The 18,780-nt window shown below is 40.3% G+C and overlaps 2 protein-coding genes across 2 annotated transcripts; one reads left to right on the top strand and one right to left on the bottom strand.

Moving 5' to 3' along the window:
• Nucleotides 1-6,868: 6,868 nt before the first annotated feature.
• LOC134869204 (uncharacterized) lies at nucleotides 6,869-9,282 on the top strand. The gene is given in 7 exon segments (XM_063890674.1): nucleotides 6,869-7,381; nucleotides 7,655-7,783; nucleotides 7,959-8,152; nucleotides 8,336-8,483; nucleotides 8,634-8,685; nucleotides 8,688-8,837; nucleotides 8,938-9,282. Coding segments are annotated over 7 exon segments (1,197 nt in total). The 5' UTR covers nucleotides 6,869-7,168; the 3' UTR covers nucleotides 9,249-9,282.
• Nucleotides 8,703-15,796, bottom strand: LOC134869718 (uncharacterized). The gene is made up of 5 exons (XM_063891588.1): nucleotides 15,752-15,796; nucleotides 10,788-10,904; nucleotides 10,161-10,474; nucleotides 9,612-9,805; nucleotides 8,703-9,486 (listed from the first exon to the last, which is right to left on the bottom strand). The coding sequence occupies exons 1-5, from the start codon at nucleotides 15,794-15,796 to the stop codon at nucleotides 9,308-9,310; spliced, it is 849 nt and encodes a 282-aa protein (XP_063747658.1). The 3' UTR covers nucleotides 8,703-9,307.
• Between the last annotated feature and the right edge of the window lie 2,984 nt (nucleotides 15,797-18,780).

Raw genomic sequence — 18,780 nt, 5'->3', positions numbered from 1 at the left:
TATTAGGCCCTGAATATCAAACGCTGGACCGGAACGTTATACTGAATCTGAAAACACTCAGCAGCCTTTCAAGCAAAACTTGGTCACTTAAATAAGAATAGCCGCTCCACCTTAAAGGTCAGTCCACCTTAAGTGAGCCTGAGCTGTTACGCACAAGCTACAAAATCTGCAAGTTATTCCAATGTTACTTGTTTAACACGTTTTGGTTAAATCACCTATTAGAAGTACATTTGAAAAGCCACATGGTCAAATACGATGTTCCTGGTACAATATGTTTACTAGTGCATTACAAGTTAGGTTTAACACCAGGCAACGGTTTAATATTATGTGACAGATGTTTTTATAAAGACAAATGTGCATCAAATCAAACTAGTTGAAGCTTTTACACCAGAACCAACCAACAATACTGAAAATCAACTCTAAAGAACATGCTTCCAACACATGTGTCTATCCTCACGTAAACATTTTCATCAGAAATTACAAAAAATGTATTTGCTGGATTGGAGGATAGGTTGCTGCCAGTTTCTTCCCACATTATAGATGGAGTCGTCGCCTCATCTTTCCACCGGACATTGAACTCTAAAAGGACAATGTTTAAAAATACATTTGGTGTGAATTCTTGAAAGGTGCTGGATGATTGTCTCTATCACTGAGGGCCCTTGAATCAGTAAAGAGAGCCCCAAACGTTAAATCATGTTCTGGATCTATTAAGGACATTTAGCAATTAGAAACTAAGCATAACTCTACATGTTCATTAAGTTATTTCAATTTGACATTAAAAGGCTAACACCAACACTAATAATTAAAAGGTGAATGCAAGTCAATTCACAAATAAAATGTGTTCATCTATTTAATTTCTTAGTTAGAAAATGTCTCTTAATGTGAGCCCTGTTTGTATTCATTCTTAATCTGAAGCAGTTTCAAAAGTGTAATACGAGTAACACAGGGATGAACCAGCTGATGGTTCTCACATGTCATCAATAACACTAAGAATGTCACATTATGGACCCTAACATTGTGAATATTTACCAAAGCACCTTTTGTTCCATTATGCAAGTCAGCGTGTACACCCCCTGCATCACAAAGGCTTCATTTGGGGTGATCAAATAAAAAGAAATGCAGGGAACTGTACTCAACCCCACTGTCGGCCTTAAACGGCACCAATGTGTTGCTGCCTGCATGTGCACTTTCTAAAGCAACTTCACAATAACTTCAACAAGGTCTTCCTATTTTATGATATAAAGAGACAACAAATACATCTCGGATTGTCAATGAAATGTTTGCAGAAAATGTTCTAACAGTTTTCTATTTTGACTTCCTTTACATTCCAGTTTGTAGAATCTTACTCTATCTCTAAAGATTTCACACAAACTCTCAAAGGGTTAAACTGATGAAGTCTCACATTTTTTCACCCTTTCAGATAAAAAGAAGAATAAAAGTGATCCCAGAGATAGCTCCGGCCCTCATGTGGGGGCCAGTGGTTGCAGGGGATATGTATATCTGCAGATAAAAGTCTTCTGTTCCGAAACAGTATTTACCAGGCCTTTTAGATACACATCAGCCGTGAAGCCATGGGTCCAGCCTTCATTATACTGCGTGAATCTTCCCTCATTTAGCAGGGATAGCATCTCCTTTCTTCCACCTCCAAATACCCCTATCCACATCCCATTCGCTCTGCACAGCTAACAAGCAAGATGTTGCCATTGATGGGGGCAATACAGCTGGAAACAAATGTCTTTGTTCGCTCTTTCTCCGAGACCCCCCAGTCGTTTTTTTGACAAACCTCGAAAGAGCCCGGGAAATCAAACAGGCGATAGATAGTCAGGTGGAGAGATGGGCAAAAAAAGACCACCGGCAGGTAAGGTGACGCGATTAGAAAGAAGTTATTTTGAGAAGTTATTGGAGAAAGGAAGACAAAAAGTGTCAAATATATCCAGCAGTGAAAAATTAGATTAGAAAAGATATAAAGCAGTGTGAAGTCTCATGTACGAACCAGACACACTTGAATAGTTTACAACTGTTTTCATTATTTCATAATCTGCATAATATTTTCTAGGTCCGTTGAATTTTTCGTTGGTTAACAAAATAGCAGAAAAAAGTAGAAAAATGCTAAGGTGGTGCTCATAAATGTCTTAAAATATATTTAGCCTAATATGATATAAACTGAGGGAGCCTGAAAACAACATATCCTTACATTTTCGCATGATAAATTCCGTAACGAATGATCAATAACCAAATAGGCCATTAGGTTTCTTTCAATGGTTGACTTAGCAGCGGTGCAATATGTATTCTAAATAGTCGGAATACATGTAACGGCGTTACGTAATTAGGATACAAAAAAAAGGTAACTGTATTACCTTAGTTAGAGAAAAAAAAGACGTAATCAGATTACCGATACATTTTGAAAAATAGGGATTAGTAGCAGGATTAACATGGTAAAATATTTCAAAAAATAAAGAATGATATATGACGATGCACATGCGCGCACATTCACGAGTCTCACAACACCACTCTGTTCATCATGGCAAGTCGTAGGAATGCATTTACTGGTTGGAAATTTCGCAATAATTTTGTTTTCAAAGGAGAAAGGGGGAACAATATTACACTGCAGTGCAAGCTGTGCCTTCCAGCTGTAAATGTACTGTCGTTGTCCAAGGAGTCGACATCGAATTTGAAGAAACATTTACAGGTAAGACCAACCGTCAAGGTTAGCTACACAGAAATCCAGTTGGCTAAAGTAAATGTTAGTTAGCTAACTTGTGTGAAAAATATTTTGGGACTGTAAGTGGTGATGCTTGTGACCAGAATGGTGTGTGGTAACAACACTTGCCCCAGACCGGAATAAGTTTATGGCAGTTTAATTGAAGTTTGAGTGTCAAGTGTAAAGTGTGAATAGCATACTGAACAAAGTACATTTACTTTATATGCCTATCATTCCCGCTATTAATCTGACAAAGGATAATCGTAACAAAGGAAAGAATAGCTGGACAAACAATTAAACAACGAACATAGAACATTATGTTAGGCTAATTCAATTACTTTATTCGTATATTTGGTATTGAGGTAATCCAAAAGTAACGGAAAGTAATCAGGTTACATTACTTTAATTGTGTGATACTTAGATTAGGTTACTGACTACATTTTTTAACAGGTAATTAGTAATTGTAACGGAATACATTTTAAAGTAACCCTCCCAACCCTGTAAATAACACAATTATGTAAACAGTCACATACAATATTGCTAAGGAATAAAAGAGGAGTTTGATAAATCTATGAAAGGAAGTTTCTGGTGTTGTGACGACACACTTGCAGTGGAGGCGAGGCAAATGTCCGTCTCGTAAACGGTCGTCGCCTCTCAGAACGGTCGTTGCCATTTTGAATGGTCGATGCCATTTCCGAGCGACCGATCTTCAATTCCGAATGATCGTGGAATGTTCGTGCAGTTTTCGTTACTTCTCGGAATTCTTAGAATTATGGGTAATCACATTTCTCTACTCTACAAAAAAGCTCCTACCTATCCGAAGACTCTACTCTACTCACTCTTACTAGGTCTTATTTACTCTTAATGCAACTTAGACTCACCTCAGCTGAGTGGAAGACAGTGTTTACGGTCCTGAGAAGGTCCTGGCTGTGCTTCTTCCGCCAGCGGAGCAAGATCTGACCCTTCTTCGGTCGCCATGTTGATTGTCTCAAAGCCCGTCTACGGAAAGCCCCTTCACTCTCTATTCACCCCCATTGTACCGAATTTGGCTGCAGTTCACCTAGGGGGCGATCGCGGGCGAGTGCAGAATACATGGACCCCTATGGAGCTAGGCGGCTAGCTACATCATTCTCCTAGCATATCGTCTACAAAATCCAAAATACTACTGTGGTTTCCGAGAGGTCGACAGGGATTTTTCGTCAAAAGTGGAATAATCTGGGGGTCATAGCCTTTTGTTTTCTTACAGGTTGGGCAGTTGCGACCCAGGTTCTGCTAGCATCTGGCTAATGAAAGCCGATTGGTCAATGAAGAACTCACGACTGGTTACGACCGAAGAATACGCTTTGTGGTACCTGTCCACAGAACATCAACAACGCTCTTAAGGTGCCAACCGCCGTTAAAAGAGAAGAAGAAGAAAGCTCTTAAGGAGGACTCTGAAAGGACATTACAATCGAACTTTTTTATTTGATTATTATTATTATTTTCAAAAACGACATATTCACATCAGAAAGTCTTCATTAACACTTAATTGTTTGTTAAGATTTGTAAATTATGAGTATCAAATAATGTCACACCTTTTCAAAACATGTAGAGCCAGTTCAAATCAGTCCCACGGAGCCAAATCAGCTGCGATCGTATGCAGCTGTTGCTGCGAGGGAAAGGAAAGGGAAGGAGAGACACAAGGTGCCGTAAAGCAATTTATCACGCATGACGTCATCCGATTTACAAAAACCTAATTTTAGTCAAAATCAAGCGAATATAAAATACTAGCTATGTGTCGTTTGTGAGGATTATCCATTCCATGTTTAAAAAACTATAGCAGTGATTTTAAAAAAATTATATCCAAAGAAATGTAGGAAACTATGGGTGGGGCTCCATAGGACCACATTCATTCTGCACTGGCCCACCAGCGCCCCCCAGGTGCAGTACCATACCGGAACGGTTTTGAGAGTGAACGTTCTCGTCAATATTAAAAGTTCTCTGATTGTCTTCTTCAAGAAATGTGATTACCCATAATTCTAATGTAGCCCTCCCAACCACTTAGCTCATGACAGTACTACGAGCATGGGAGGAGCTGTGGCGGGATCTACCATAAGCTCTCCAATCTAGGGTTCTCACTTTGGTCACTAAAAGCCCTCAGGTAGAACGAGAAATATTCGATGAAACAATCCCGAGTAGTCCTCCTCCTGTTGGCCCGATGTCCTTCTTCTGTCAAACGGCAGCAGGCAGGCACACGAGTCTCTTAAGATTAAGTCTATTCTGTTCAACTACTTAACAACAAACCCAGACTCCGGACAACGCAGCTAAACATGAGGCTAACTTAGCCGTTGCTACAGTTAGCATACAGTATCGCAGTTTTGCATAGTCTTGTGAGTTTGTCACCAAATGTGTTCCACGCTCTTCTCCCAGGCACTCGAACACACAACAGTACTTCTAGCTTATTTTAACATTGGTAACCCCAAAATAAATAAAGACGTTTTCCTCCGGTCTTAACTTCTCCGTACTTTGCCTCTCACTCATTTTCGGGCTTGTCTGACTTAAGTCCCCCCTCTTCTCAAACCCGGTAGGTTAAAACCATAGACTGTATATATTGATGGACAGAGGTTCGTCCGTTAAAAGTGAAGCAAACGCTAGTCCAGAGCCCCCTGGTGGCTGGCTGCAGTACAATGCGTAGCTCCGCCCATTCCCATGTATTTTCAATGGGCAAGTAACCAACTTTCTATGTCACTTTTCTCACCTAAAACAAATTTTGCATCCACAACTTTTTATTCGAAAAAATAGCTTTCAAGGTGCTTCACATCACACCATTTTTCTTTTTCCCGAGAAATTATTTTCTTTAATGTTATTTTAATAAATATAAAAGGGGCGTGGTTACACTTTGATTGACAGTGCAGCCGCTTGCAACCTCCTTCAACATTTCATTTCATTCAGAGTAGCTGTAGGCTCGGCTGTAGTGGTGTTCTTTTGTCAGGCAACTCATATTTGTTTTATTTGCTGTTATTACTTTACATTTATATATTGACAGTCATGTCTTGTTGTGCTGTTGATTGTACTAACAGGCCATCTCAGGGGAGCTCTGTGCAGTTTTTTCGGTAAGTGAATATTAACTTAATATTAGCTAGCGAACTCATTAAAATGACGGTAGCGATAGCTTAGCCGCTAACGTTAGAAAGTTTACTTAATTTGACAGTAATCTATAGATTTTCGGACATCCTTGAAAGGATTATGGTCATATACCAACGAAAAACAGATAGATTTGTATGTTGAAGACGCTCGAAACATCGAGATTTCTAATGAGAAAAAAGTTAACGTTAACGTTTAAATATTCTAGGCTGAATATTTAATGACAGCTGTCACAGCTGGCTTTGCGATGAGGGTGTTTGACGTGCTCTGTGAAATACATGAGGTGAAATTAACAAATAACATTATTCTTAGTCAGTGGCGGCTGGTGAACATTTTTTTGGGGGGGGCGCAGTTGGGCGGCACGGTTTAAATAGCACTTTTTTAGAGGTTTAGCTTAAGACAGTTGGTTAGGTGGCTGCGGCCACATTCGTGCTTCTTACATTTTTGTGTGAAGTGCTTTAGATCCTTCATCCCGGTTGTAGTCCAAAGTGTTTCAGTCCCAGGACTTTGAAATAACAGACAAGGGAAACAAAAAAAGGCATTGCTCACTGTACAACCAGCTAACCAATTCCGCTTAGCATACAAGTTTGAGGAGAAAGTCCGAGTGTAGGTTCTCCCGCGATCAGTGGTCGTCTGTTGAATGTTTAAATCCGGACGCTCGGGTCCCAAGTCTTTCAATTTCTTCTTTTCGACATCTGATAGTCGATGAAACGGTGTTTTAAGTAGAGCTTGCACGGAGTTCTCAGCCATCGATGTCGCCATATTCACTCAATCTAAGTTTCAGCTAGCTACGGTGCTGCTCTTTACGCTTGTGGTTAGGGAATGATAACGATGCTGATTCGCCAAAATAGTCCAATCGCGTATCTAAGAATGTCACATTGAACTAAGAAACAATGCCATTGGCTGTGGGCGCAAAGATTTGCGCCCACAGATCTAAGTTTCATCCCCCAATGAAAAGCTATCCTTGTTAAAATGACTGAGAAAAGTATAAGCTCTCCTATAGACTCCCATGTTATCGGCGCCCACGGACGGTAGCCGAATCCGTGTATCATTCGTTCATTTGTTTTTCCGATTTCAAAACCAAAACCAGAAATCGGATAACGGTTCGTTTTCTCGTTTTTCCGATTTCAATACCAAAACCAGAAATCGGATAACGGTTCGTTTTCTCGTTTTTCCGATTTCAAAACCAAAACCAGAAATCGGATTACGGTTCGTTTTCTCGTTTTTCGTTTTCTCGTTTTCTCGTTTTTTCGATTATGCACCCCCAAACGGAAATGTTAGTTGTCAGGGAAACCGATCGCGAGCCAACAACTGACTCATGCCACAACTGATCTGTAAGGAAACATGGCTAATTTGGAGTCTCACTACGAGATGATAAATCAACTCTTTCTGTCGGGGAAAACTCACGCCGAAATGTCTGAGACATTGAAGAGTATGGGAATTAAGGGGTCCTCGGAGATGTCGGTGAGGAGATTCTGTGGCGACGTTGGGCTGAGACGGAAGGGGCACATCACAGACCAAGAGCTGGAAGAAGCTGTCCTGACATCTATTCAAAAGGTGAGTAAGCCTAGATCTAGAACTAGGCATTTGTTTGAATATTATTGCCATAGCCTTATGAATACCGAAAACGATTCAGGGCCAGATGAGCCCCAGATAGGAAATAGATCGGGCCAAACATATTTTGCCGTCTGGGCTAAACCGTAGCCGAAATAGCCTAGCCTCGGCCTAATAATTGAATGTAGGCTAGGCTACACACTTGTAATCCTTTATGACTTTATTATTAGGGTATTTGTTTGTTTGTTTAGTTGTGTGTTTATTTACTGTCCATAGACCGGTCCAACGTACGGACGGAAATTTATGACAGGGTACCTGTCATCTGTGGGGGTGAAAGTGGGTGAACCGCGAGTGGGAAGGATCCTACGAAACGTCCATCAGCCCTACAATGAGCTACGTCGTGAGGTAGGCCTAACGAGTGCGCAAAAAATAAGCTCTAAAATTGCTGACATCATGAATGTTAACTTAATGTTGTGTGTTTACTAGGCCTACATAGTAATCATATTTGCAAATAACGTGAATGTTTCTGTTGATGTTATTGTAGGCCTATTTTTCATTGATTGGATTGTACTTCTTTTAGGGAGCAAGAAACCTGAACCCAGTCCCTTATCACGCAGACTACACGGGCCATAAATTACACATGGACCAAAACGAAAAGTTGGGTATGTTCGGAGTGACCCATGTGTTGGCTGTAGATGGGTACAGCAGTAAAATTATGGCTCAATTCACGATGCCCGTGAAGAACAATCTGATCATCTATGAGGAAGTTTACAGGCAAGTTGGAAATCCTCTATGTCTACATCAGTGTTACATGTGTGCTCAAAAGCAAATGTACTACACAAGTAATAGCCTACAAATGATTCATTAATCCATTCATTAATGTCATTAATTAATTAATGCCAATTTACACTGCTCTTTTTCATTTCTTTCTTTCTTTCCTTCCTTTTTTAAATACAGGAAAGCAGTTGTCAACAACGGAATGTGGGACCAGATTAGAGTTGATCACGGCAAGGAGTTTTATTTGACGTTATACATGCAGGAGAAGTTGGCTGAACATCGACACAACACCAATAGACTCCCTTACCTGCAGACAACCTCTTCAAAGGTATTTTTTTCTAGTAGTACTAGGCTACTACTACTACTACTAGCCTACTACTACTGGGATCTGTCTTCAGCCTTTTATTACTTTTGGGTGGTTAAAAAATGTCTGAAATGTCATATACAAAACGTTTTTTTGTGTGTGTGATTTAAACAGAATCTTCGAGTGGAAAGAATTTGGCCAGAGGTCAACAACCGGGTCAACTATCCATCAAACAGGCCCTCATCCACCTACAGGACCAGGAACTAGTGGACATGCAGGACAACACAACTAAATTCTGTGTGTCAAACTTGGCCTGTCAAGTCAGTGCAATAGGACTTGCTCGAGTTGTGCAGTCCTGGAATGCACATAGGATACCAGGTAAAGTGTAATAGCTTACAAGTGTAATAGCAGTTTTTCACTGACCAAAAAAAAGGGAAAAAATTGTATAAAATGTAAAACTTTTTTTTACTCATTTTAGGCAGAGGGATACCAAACCAACTTGCGGCTGCTAGGTGTCCAGCCAGCTGTCCTGTAGAGCTGCTGCCCAATGCTGCTGAGGCAGCACATATGTACGAGGAGGAGATGGGATCATCTCTGACTTGGGTTTCAGCCTTTGGCTCTGACCCGTTTTCATCCGATGAACAGAGAGGTCTAGCAGAGCAAGCGTTTGGGGAGAGGTACCCGGACATGTCTCATCTCTTCGATACGGTCGTTAACCAGGACTACACCATGTTTCAGGAGGCACTGCTCCATCTAATTAATGTCTCTGACATGCATGCAACATTGTAAATAAATAAATACATATGAATCGTGTTAAAATCAACATCGTTTTGAATTATTTATTTATTTTAAAAAAGCTTCCTCAGCACTGCCAGGGCCTCGTCCAACCCATCCACTTCATTTGTCTCCCTGTCTTGACACCGACACTTCGGGCAGTAGTCGTGGCTGTGTTCCCACTGTTGAATGCACGACCTGCATCCGATGATGCTTCTGCAGCAAGATGAAAAAATGGGTTTTTCCACAGGACCTGTAGATTAAAAAACATAACATTTTGGTAGACCTTAATTGTTTTTCCTTAGGCCTACGTGTTTAGTTTACCTTCTTGACTTGGAAATCAACTTGATAATCAACTACAAGTAAAACTGTACTAACCTGGGCACACAAGGCAGCCAAAGACAGTCTTCAGGGCATTCACTTCTCCCTCTTGTAGGCACAGTAGAGTTGCTTTGCCAGTCCCTTCTGTTACCTCCTTGATGCTCTTGGTGACCTCCTTCAGGCCCTGGGCTGCCTCGATCACCTCCTCTATCTCGGCCACCACGTCTTGAAGACCAGTGTCTTCTCTACGACTGAAAAAACATTTTGAATTTACAATGTATTATTTATTATTGAATAATGGAAAATATAAACAAATGACTGGGAATTTACAGTCCCCTTTAAGGCGAGAGGGCACACCCCCGAATGCCATTTATCTCAAATGTGGGTGATTTTGAGATTGTTTCAGAATTTGATCCATTTACATGTCTTCTTTCAAAATAGAAAACTTGCCATACAAAAAAAATTAGGTTTTTATGCCCCTAATAACTGGAGAAGTTTCAAAGTCCTGCCTATTAATCCGAATCTAGGTGTGCCCTCTCGCCTTAAAAGACTAAATTAAATTGAAATACAGCATTTAACTATTTAGATGTTATGACAAAAGACTACCTTAGCCGCCTCCTTTTGCCAAGCTGTCCCAGCTGAATCTCAGGAACAGCAAAAGTCTTCCTAGAATTCTGCTTCCAGAAGTTGGATCCTACAGTGACAGCACAAGAATACAAATATCGTGGACGTTGGTCCGCTGCTGCTGCTGTTGCTGTTGCAGGTGGTGGTGGTGGTGCTGCTGCTGCTGATGCCGAGGCATCCCCATGCACCTCGTAGTGGCCCCGGTCCACCAGATCCACAGAGATGAAGTGCCCGTTCTCCTCTGGGAAGATGGCGATGTTGTGGTCATCTGTTAAATAAATAGTGTCCTTCTGCACCTGTGTGATAAGAGATGAGATTATGATTTGTTACATATAGGGGAGACCGGGGTAAGTTGAGCCACTTTTTACATAAAGGCGTAATTTGAGTGATAAAGGCGTAATTTGTTTCAAATCTTCACATCATACCAAATTTCAAAGTGTCATGTTACTATTAATGCAAAAACTAATTGATAAACTTTCATGGTTAAAATAATATTCTCTTTTTAAATATGTTTTTCAGGTGGCTAATCTTACCCCATGCATGAATAAAATAGTGAAATAAAAATTAAATAGTGAAATTAGACAGGATTGTGTGATATAGGCTACTTACTTGAAAGATGACAGCTATTTTTTCGGTCTTGAGGTCCTCTGGTCTCACTGTTGTAGTTTTTGAGTAACTTGCCCAACAGTGGTGATAAGGTGATTTCCTAGGTCTACTCTTGTATGCCTATATGGACTTTCATGGGTTTTTCATAGTAAGCTAGCCTGATATCAGCCAACAACAACAATGCACATAACAATGACAGACCTACGCGAATAGGCTACGATGGAGATTGCTAAAGTAAGGATTAAACATATGACGTATTTATTTAGATCAAATGCTCAAAACCCCCATGTTACAAGCTGCTTCATACAGTAGGCACCGATGATCTTTTACCCTGTGGCTCGCGATTGTTTGGTTTCCCTGACAACCAAACGAGCCCTGCCAGCCCTGCGCAAGAATCCGTGTATCATTCGTTCATTTGTTATCCGATTGTTTCATTTTCCATTTTCCGTTTGGGGGTGCATAATCGAAAAAACGAGAAAACGAGAAAACGAAAAACGAGAAAACGAACCGTAATCCGATTTCTGGTTTTGGTTTTGAAATCGGAAAAACGAGAAAACGAACCGTTATCCGATTTCTGGTTTTGGTATTGAAATCGGAAAAACGAGAAAACGAACCGTTATCCGATTTCTGGTTTTGGTTTTGAAATCGGAAAAACAAATGAACGAATGATACACGGATTTAGCCGACCTGCCTATTCTCAGAAAAGGCGAATGGCAATATATTATGTCCGGACACATTTTAGCGGTTCTTGACAGTGGTCTCCCATACACATTTAACCCATAAACACGGTACATTTCTTATTTCAATTATGTTGTATATATAACGTTTTTTAACTCAAAAAGTCAGGGTGGGCGGCGCCCAAGCGCCCACTATTGACGCACCGCCACTGTTCTTAGTGACATTAGGTAGAAGGATGGTTATTATTGTTATTATTTATGTATCTTATTTGACATTGTGCCAGGAATAGCGATCTAGTTGGCAATCTGTTACGTTACGTTACACTTACCGGAGAAAATCCAAATACCCAGACCGAACTGGGCACTGTAGTTTCAGCCAGTTTAGCCCCAGAGAGTCGGACTCGGCCTGTGTGTGTGGTGGGGAACGGACGGAGAAGGGGGCGTGTTTCACTCGATAAGGGGCGTGTTTCACTCGATGAGTGGGCGGGTCTGATCGCGACCTCCTCTTCACTGCGCATGCTTCAGATTCTACTGCGCAAGCGTACTTCGAACTGGCTCCAAATTTTCAAAGATGGCGTCGCCTCGGTTGCTTCAATTCTATAGAACACAGCTGAATGGAGCCACTCTGTCCATCTATATATACAGTCTATGGTTAAAACACTGAACTCTGATTTATTCTCTATACAACTGACACCTCTACCAACCAATGCAAATGTAAAGTTCAAGGACTTCTAAAACATAGGAAATATGATAACTTAACGAATGACTGAAAATGTAAACAGAAATTAGTAGGGCACTACACTAAGAACTCTGAGAAGTTACGAAAACTTACGAATATTCCACGTGCATTCGGAATTCAAGATCGGTCGCTTGGATATGGAATCAACCATTCAAAATGGCAACGACCGTTCTGAAAGGCGACGGCCGTGTACGAGACGGAAATTTGAGGAGGCGAGAGGTGCTGCTCGGGTCAGAAGGCTCCCTCTCATTGGCAAGATGCTCCCACTGACACTCTATTGACATTTTTCCCCTGAGAACACCAAGGCCCGGGAAGCATAAACACTGGCTTGCTCGGCGTGCACTTGCGCTGATGTGGAGATGGGACCATTCCCCTATCAGATTTCCGTCATATTTCTCCGGCTGACTAGACTAAGCACAAGTCAGAGGTATGAGCCGATAAAGGGTGTCTTTCACACAGCAACAACACGTACCAGTGTGCTTATCACCTCAGTGCCTAACATGCAATCACAAGGAGGACAGGAGGAAGATTGTTACATTTGGTGATTTGTTTTTTTTTTGCTTTTGGGGACTGATAAAGAATGTTGAATCTAAGCAGGAAAGCCCATCTCTGCAGGCACGACATGAGCTGCTGCCGAGGCAGGCCTAGATCTGATCCCCTATGTCTTAATGTAAATAAAACGCTGTGTTGGGTGGCAACTGGAATAAACACAAAGGGTGCAGATAGAGTACAAAGAGATGTGCTAAATTAGATCAAATAGAAATTCCTTTGAACATTTTTTGCTTGTGTGCTGTAGAAAAGGGAAACATGGAGAAAGGAAAGAGAAATAATACTTGTCTTTACTTATTACACAAGCTATTCAGTTTGAAGCATTCAAATGTTCTGAGCCTTTAGTCTGAAGCCACTGAGGCTCAGGTGCGCCTTTATTCCTTTAGCTGTAATGGCAGCAATTAAAAAATATAAGGTAAACTTTTCAACTGCCTTTTCTCCAGCATGAAAAACACTGTGTAGCAAAATGGTAATAATGTATTCATCCCTAGGTAAACATCCCTGCCATGTCCTTTATAAACAACGGCGGTGAACAAAATGAAAGTGATAATTTCTCTCCCTTTGAGAATTCTCTTCTTTAATTCTGACAGTAAACTCGTGGCTGTTACGGGGTGTTAAGTAGGATTTAAAACTTGTCAGACAAGACATGTTTGAAATTGCTTTAAATAAGTGCACTGTGTTGCTGTCAACCACAGGCTTAGAGGGAAATATCCCCACAATTGAAGCACTCATCTGGGCTCAGAGAGCTGTGCCCCAGCAACCGCAGCAGAGCTCTCCTTCTTGCTCCCGGCTCTCAGGCCTGTGAGCCAGCCCCCCCTGCTGGCCTCAGGGCGTACTGCAACCTCACACATCTTCACATGCTCCTAATGTTGCATTCTGAGGCTGGGATCTTAAAACAGCACCAATAAAAATGATGTCAGGCGTCATATCCTCTAAAATTTAGACCTGAGAAATCTCCACCTGGAGGGCTTCACTGGCTGTTGCTGAATGTGTGTTGAAAGTATATTTATTTTTGGCCACCTCTTTGTTTAAAACTCCAGTCACTGGAAGTAATTCACCTTCCTCTGCAACGTCTTAAAAACTCTATATTGTCCTTGATGTTATTGCTAGTGCATTACAGTATGATGAGAAAAGAATCAGATTTTATAAACTGATATTTAAAGACACTCAATATAAGCATTCAATAAATATGTTGTTATTTTTCAGAACTATGTAGATGTGTTTTCATTAATGTTCCTCTTATGTTCTCAGGATATGGTTGATAGAGACAATTATCAAAATTTCCAAACATAAGAACAGACCCAGGACTTCTTAGATTCCTCCTGCAGGCTTTTGATTCCTGCAGCCTGCAAAAATCCTGCTAACAGGAAACATATTATTTTAAATCTTAGAATCCACTCTCTCCTGTGTCAGAGTTTATTGCACAGTAGTCACTCTCCATCTACATTAGATCCTCCTTATGTGTAATCTGTCAATAGAAAATAATACCTTTATCATTTGTTATGAAATAAAAAGTACAAATACTGATATTATTTAGTGCAGTGTTGTTTGTGTTGACAATTAAAGTACCTCATATATTAGAGAATGTTCCTATTTTTAAAAAAGTTTTACATAATTGTCTTTTACAATTACTTACAAAAAACCAAGCAGCCTGTTATACTTGTATGTCACTCAGATAAACCAACTTTTATAGCATTGCAATCATTTTGAAGACTTTTTTTAGAGACTTATTGATCATTTGTATTATTATTTTTAAGGAAAAAATCCTAAATTCATGGTTTGAAGCTTGGATAGTGTGAGGAATTTGAGATTTTTTCCTGTTTTATGTTTCTATATAATGAATATATTTGGGTTTCGTAATGTTAATTGAAAACATTTTTTTTTTAAGACATCTCCTTGGACTTTGAAATTTTGATTTCCACAGATTAATTGAAGTAAAGATATGAATTAATTAAACATGCATCCATGTTCCTAACCCACACTGATCTCAGAAATGTATTTCCCAAAAAGCTCCCACTCAAATTCCACTAAGAGGCCACAGCGAGGAAGCGTAAAGGACATGCAGCGTGCACAAACAAGAAAGAAGGCCTCCGTGTGACAGGAAAGGGTTAAAGCAGCTGTTGTCAGGAGCATCAAACAACTTTCTGTATTAGTGCAGTAACTTCGTCTGCAGGGTCTCACCGGGCTGTGTTTCCCGGGGAAAAGACGAGGCAGAGAGCGGGGTTGTGATTTGAGGACTAAAGCTCGGCAGCACCTTGTCCTATGATCTGCACACTCTGCCAACATGAGTCTCTATCATACAAAGGGATTAGATGCCCAGTGTAAGTGCCTTCAAGTTATTAGCACCTTCTTATACAAAGTATAACAGCAAACCCAAAGACATTGATTGCAGGGAACAGTTCAAATATGATTTCCTTATAGCTATTAATATGTATGCCTTAAATAGAAGCACACCGCTAAGCAGCTTATGATATTATGAAAAGAATGTTCCCTCAGGGGCATAATATGCCAGCAGTGACAGTAAGGAGAGATTCGTATTTACCCAGATTGGCTGTACTTACGTCAAGCATTCTCAGAGCTGGTGGGAGGGAAGATGGGGCAGTGGCAACAGCTCGGCTTCGATAAGCACTTACCGTGAATAAAAGACAAGCATGAAAGTGAGGTTTAGCCTCTTTAAAGATTCCCCACCAAATGTAGAGGCAGATAGGGCAGGTGCCTTTGGTTCCGGACGTGATTAGCCGTCTGTGCTGCACTGTTCCCACAGAAATGAGACATAGCAGAGACATTGTCCAAGCTTGTCCAGGTGGGGGACCTGTCATCCCAAACCAGAGCTTAGCAGTGCAGTGCTTGGAGCGAAAGATTAGGACCCAGGAATTCAGATTTTCTTCTTTTTTCTTTTTTTCAATGAATGCTTAATTTTTTCTCTCGCTGTTCCTTCTGCTTCCCTCACATCAGCTTGCCTTCTATTTTATTCATCTTCATATTATATTGATCATTTCTACCTTGTCTCTCATGTCTGTTGGCAGCTTTATACGCTTCTGTGTCATGCTGACAGTTTTAGGTACAAATGTTCCTGACAGACACCGCTGGAGCTGGGAGTCTGTGCACTCTTCCTCCTGCTTTGTTAGGAAATGCAACATATTACAAATTAACACTGATCTGTGTATTAATTCTTCCTTTGACCCTGGGCTTAAAGAACAAAGGGGAGTGATCCTTTGAGGTACATTGGGGCAGGATCCTGCGAACACTGACACATGTAATTAGGGGCCCGGGGTTTAACTCTGTGGTATCTGACTCGTTTGGGTTTTTGATTGCACGACTTGTCGGCACAAATCCCAGGATTGGGGAAAGATTGAGAAATTAGGGCAGAGGAAATGTTATACATAACAGATGTTTTTTCTCTAGTTTAGGTGGTCTTCATCAAGACTCACACTGTACCTTGGAGCTGGGGAGTCACACACAGGAAAGGCAGGGGGGGGCAAAGGCCAATCATGAAAAATCCTCAAATGAATCTTGAGTATACAAAATATGAAAGTATATTCACTAAAGTAAAAATGTGGATGTTTATGTGTTTAACTTGAGTATTTCTGTTCTAACCAAATGTATAGATTTATTTAGAGCTGCACAATATATCCACATGATTTATATAGTTTTAAATAAGATGTTTTGATTATCTTCATCAAAAAATCTCATTGTGTAAATATTTTGTGAAACCTCTAACAGACAACCCTACAGCGGGGTCACAATGGCAGTATGGAGGTCTTTGGCAAAAACAATAATAATATTTGATGTTCTTCCTGTTCCCCAATCCTACTTCTACTCCACAACATTGGTTTGATATACAGCGGGTAAAATAACTATTGAACACCATTTTTCTCAGTAAAGATATTTCTAAAGGTGCTATTGACATGACATTTTTATCAGAACAACTCATGCAATCCAGACATGCAAAGCAATCAAACCATAGATGTCCATGAATTAAGTTATGTGTATTAAAATGGAATGACATAGGGAAAAAGTATTGAACACATGAAGAAAGGGAGGTGCAAAAAGCCATGGAAAGCCAAGACACCAGCTGAAATCTATCAGTAATTAGAAAGCATCCTCAGTGCAAATTAATATCAGCTGGTTCAGTCCCAACTGATGGCCTATAAAAAGGTCTCTCATTACCAAGGTGTCACACAAGAAAGATCTCATGATGGGTAAAAGCAAAGAGCTCTCTCAAGACCTTCACAACCTTATTGTTGCAAAACATGATGGCATTACAGAAGGATTTCTAAACTCCTGAATGTTCCAGTGAGCACTGTTGGGGCCTTAATCCGGAAGCAGAAAGAACATCATTTCACCATAAACCAGCCACGACCAGGTGCTCCTCGCAAGATTTCTGACAGAGGAGTGAAAAGAATTATCAGAACAGTTGTCCAAGAACCAAGGACCACTTGTGGAGACCTTCAGAAAGACCTGGAATCAGCAGGTACAATTGTTTCAAAGAGAACTATAAGTAATGCACTCAACCGCCATGGCCTGTATGCACGCTCACCACGCAAGACTCCATTGCTGAAGAAAAGCATGTTTAAAGTTTGCTGCACAACATTTAGACAAGCCTGTGAAATACTGGGAGAATATAGTCTGGTCAGATGAGTCCAAAATTGAACTCTTTGGATGCCATAATACACACCTTGTTTGGAGGTCAAATGGCACAGCACATCACCCCAGAAACACCAAACCAGCAGTGAAGTTTGGAGGGGGGAACATCATGGTGTGGGGCTGTTTCTCAGCATACGGTACTGGCACACTTCATATAATTGAAGGAAGGATGAATGGAAAAATGTACAGAGACGTTCTTGATAAAAATCTGCTGCCATCTACCAGGATGAAGAAGATGAAACCAGGGTGAAAATTTCAGCAAGACAATGATGCCAAACACACAGCCAATGAAACTCTCAATTGGTTTCAGAGAAAGAAAATAAAGCTGAATGGCCCAGCCAATCACCTGACTTGAATATCTATGGAAAGAACTAAAGATCAGAGTTCATAGAAGAGGCCCACGGAACATTCAAGACTTGAAGACTGTTTGTGTGGAAGAATGTGCCAAAAACACACCTGAGCAATGCATGAGACTAGTTTCTCCATACAGAAAGCCCTTGAAGCTGTCATTACCAACAAAAGCTTTTGTACGAAGTATCAAATACATTTCAGTAAGCGTGTTCAATACTTTTTCCCTGTGTCATTCCATTTTAATACACATAACTTAATTTATGGACATCTATGGTTTGATTTCTTTGCATGTGTGGATTGCATGGGTTGTTACCGACATCTGATGAACATGTAATGTCAATAGCACCTTTAAAATACATTTACTGAGAAAAATGGTGACGTGTGTAATACTTATTTTACCCGCTGTAAGTAGCCAGTCACTTTCAAGATTTATATTTTTTATTTAACAAAATGTATAACTATATATGTTAAGCTACCCAGGAGTTTATTAAATGAAAAAATATATTTTACCAGCTGCTAATTTAAAGTTGATGGTATTAAGTAACATTCCCTCAAGTACTGTACTTAATTATAATTTTGAGGTACTTGTACTTTACTTGAGTATTTCCATTTGATGCTACTTTGTACTTCTACTGCACTACAGTTCAGAGGTAAATGGTGTACTTTTCTCCACTACATGTATTTAATCCCTTCAGTTACTTTACAGATTTGCATTAATGATGGTAAATATAATCAGCCCTTAAATCAGACTTTAGTTCACCTGGAGTAAATCCAGCAGCTACCCTGCAGTATACAAAGCCATTCAAACTAGCTGCACCTTTACCAGCTCTGAGAACACTTTAATGATCAATCATTATAAAACATATCAGAGATATTATTCTGAAATGGACCAATCAAACAATGACTACTTTTACTGTCGCTACTTTAAGTACATTTAGATGAGAGTACTTTCTACTTTCACTGGAGGAACATTTAGAATACTTTTACTGTGACAGAGTATTCCTACACTGTACTTCTACTTTACTCAAGTACA

Source organism: Eleginops maclovinus, chromosome 9 (assembly GCF_036324505.1).
Source record: "Eleginops maclovinus isolate JMC-PN-2008 ecotype Puerto Natales chromosome 9, JC_Emac_rtc_rv5, whole genome shotgun sequence".
NCBI classification, from domain to species: domain Eukaryota; kingdom Metazoa; phylum Chordata; class Actinopteri; order Perciformes; family Eleginopidae; genus Eleginops; species Eleginops maclovinus.
Note: the sequence above shows the minus strand (reverse complement) of the source record. Positions and strands in the feature narration are given on the sequence as shown.

What these genes read in the sequence shown, in the direction of transcription:
- LOC134869718 (XM_063891588.1), bottom strand. Translation starts at nt 15,796, where the DNA reads ATGACACAGAAGCGTATAAAGCTGCCAACAGACATGAGAGACAAG. An exon ending in CAACAGACATGAGAGACAAG is followed by an intron (nt 10,905 to 15,751) that starts GTAGAAATGATC and finishes AAGTCCATATAG; the next exon opens with GCATACAAGAGTAGACCTAG. An exon ending in AAATAGCTGTCATCTTTCAA is followed by an intron (nt 10,475 to 10,787) that starts GTAAGTAGCCTA and finishes CTTATCACACAG; the next exon opens with GTGCAGAAGGACACTATTTA.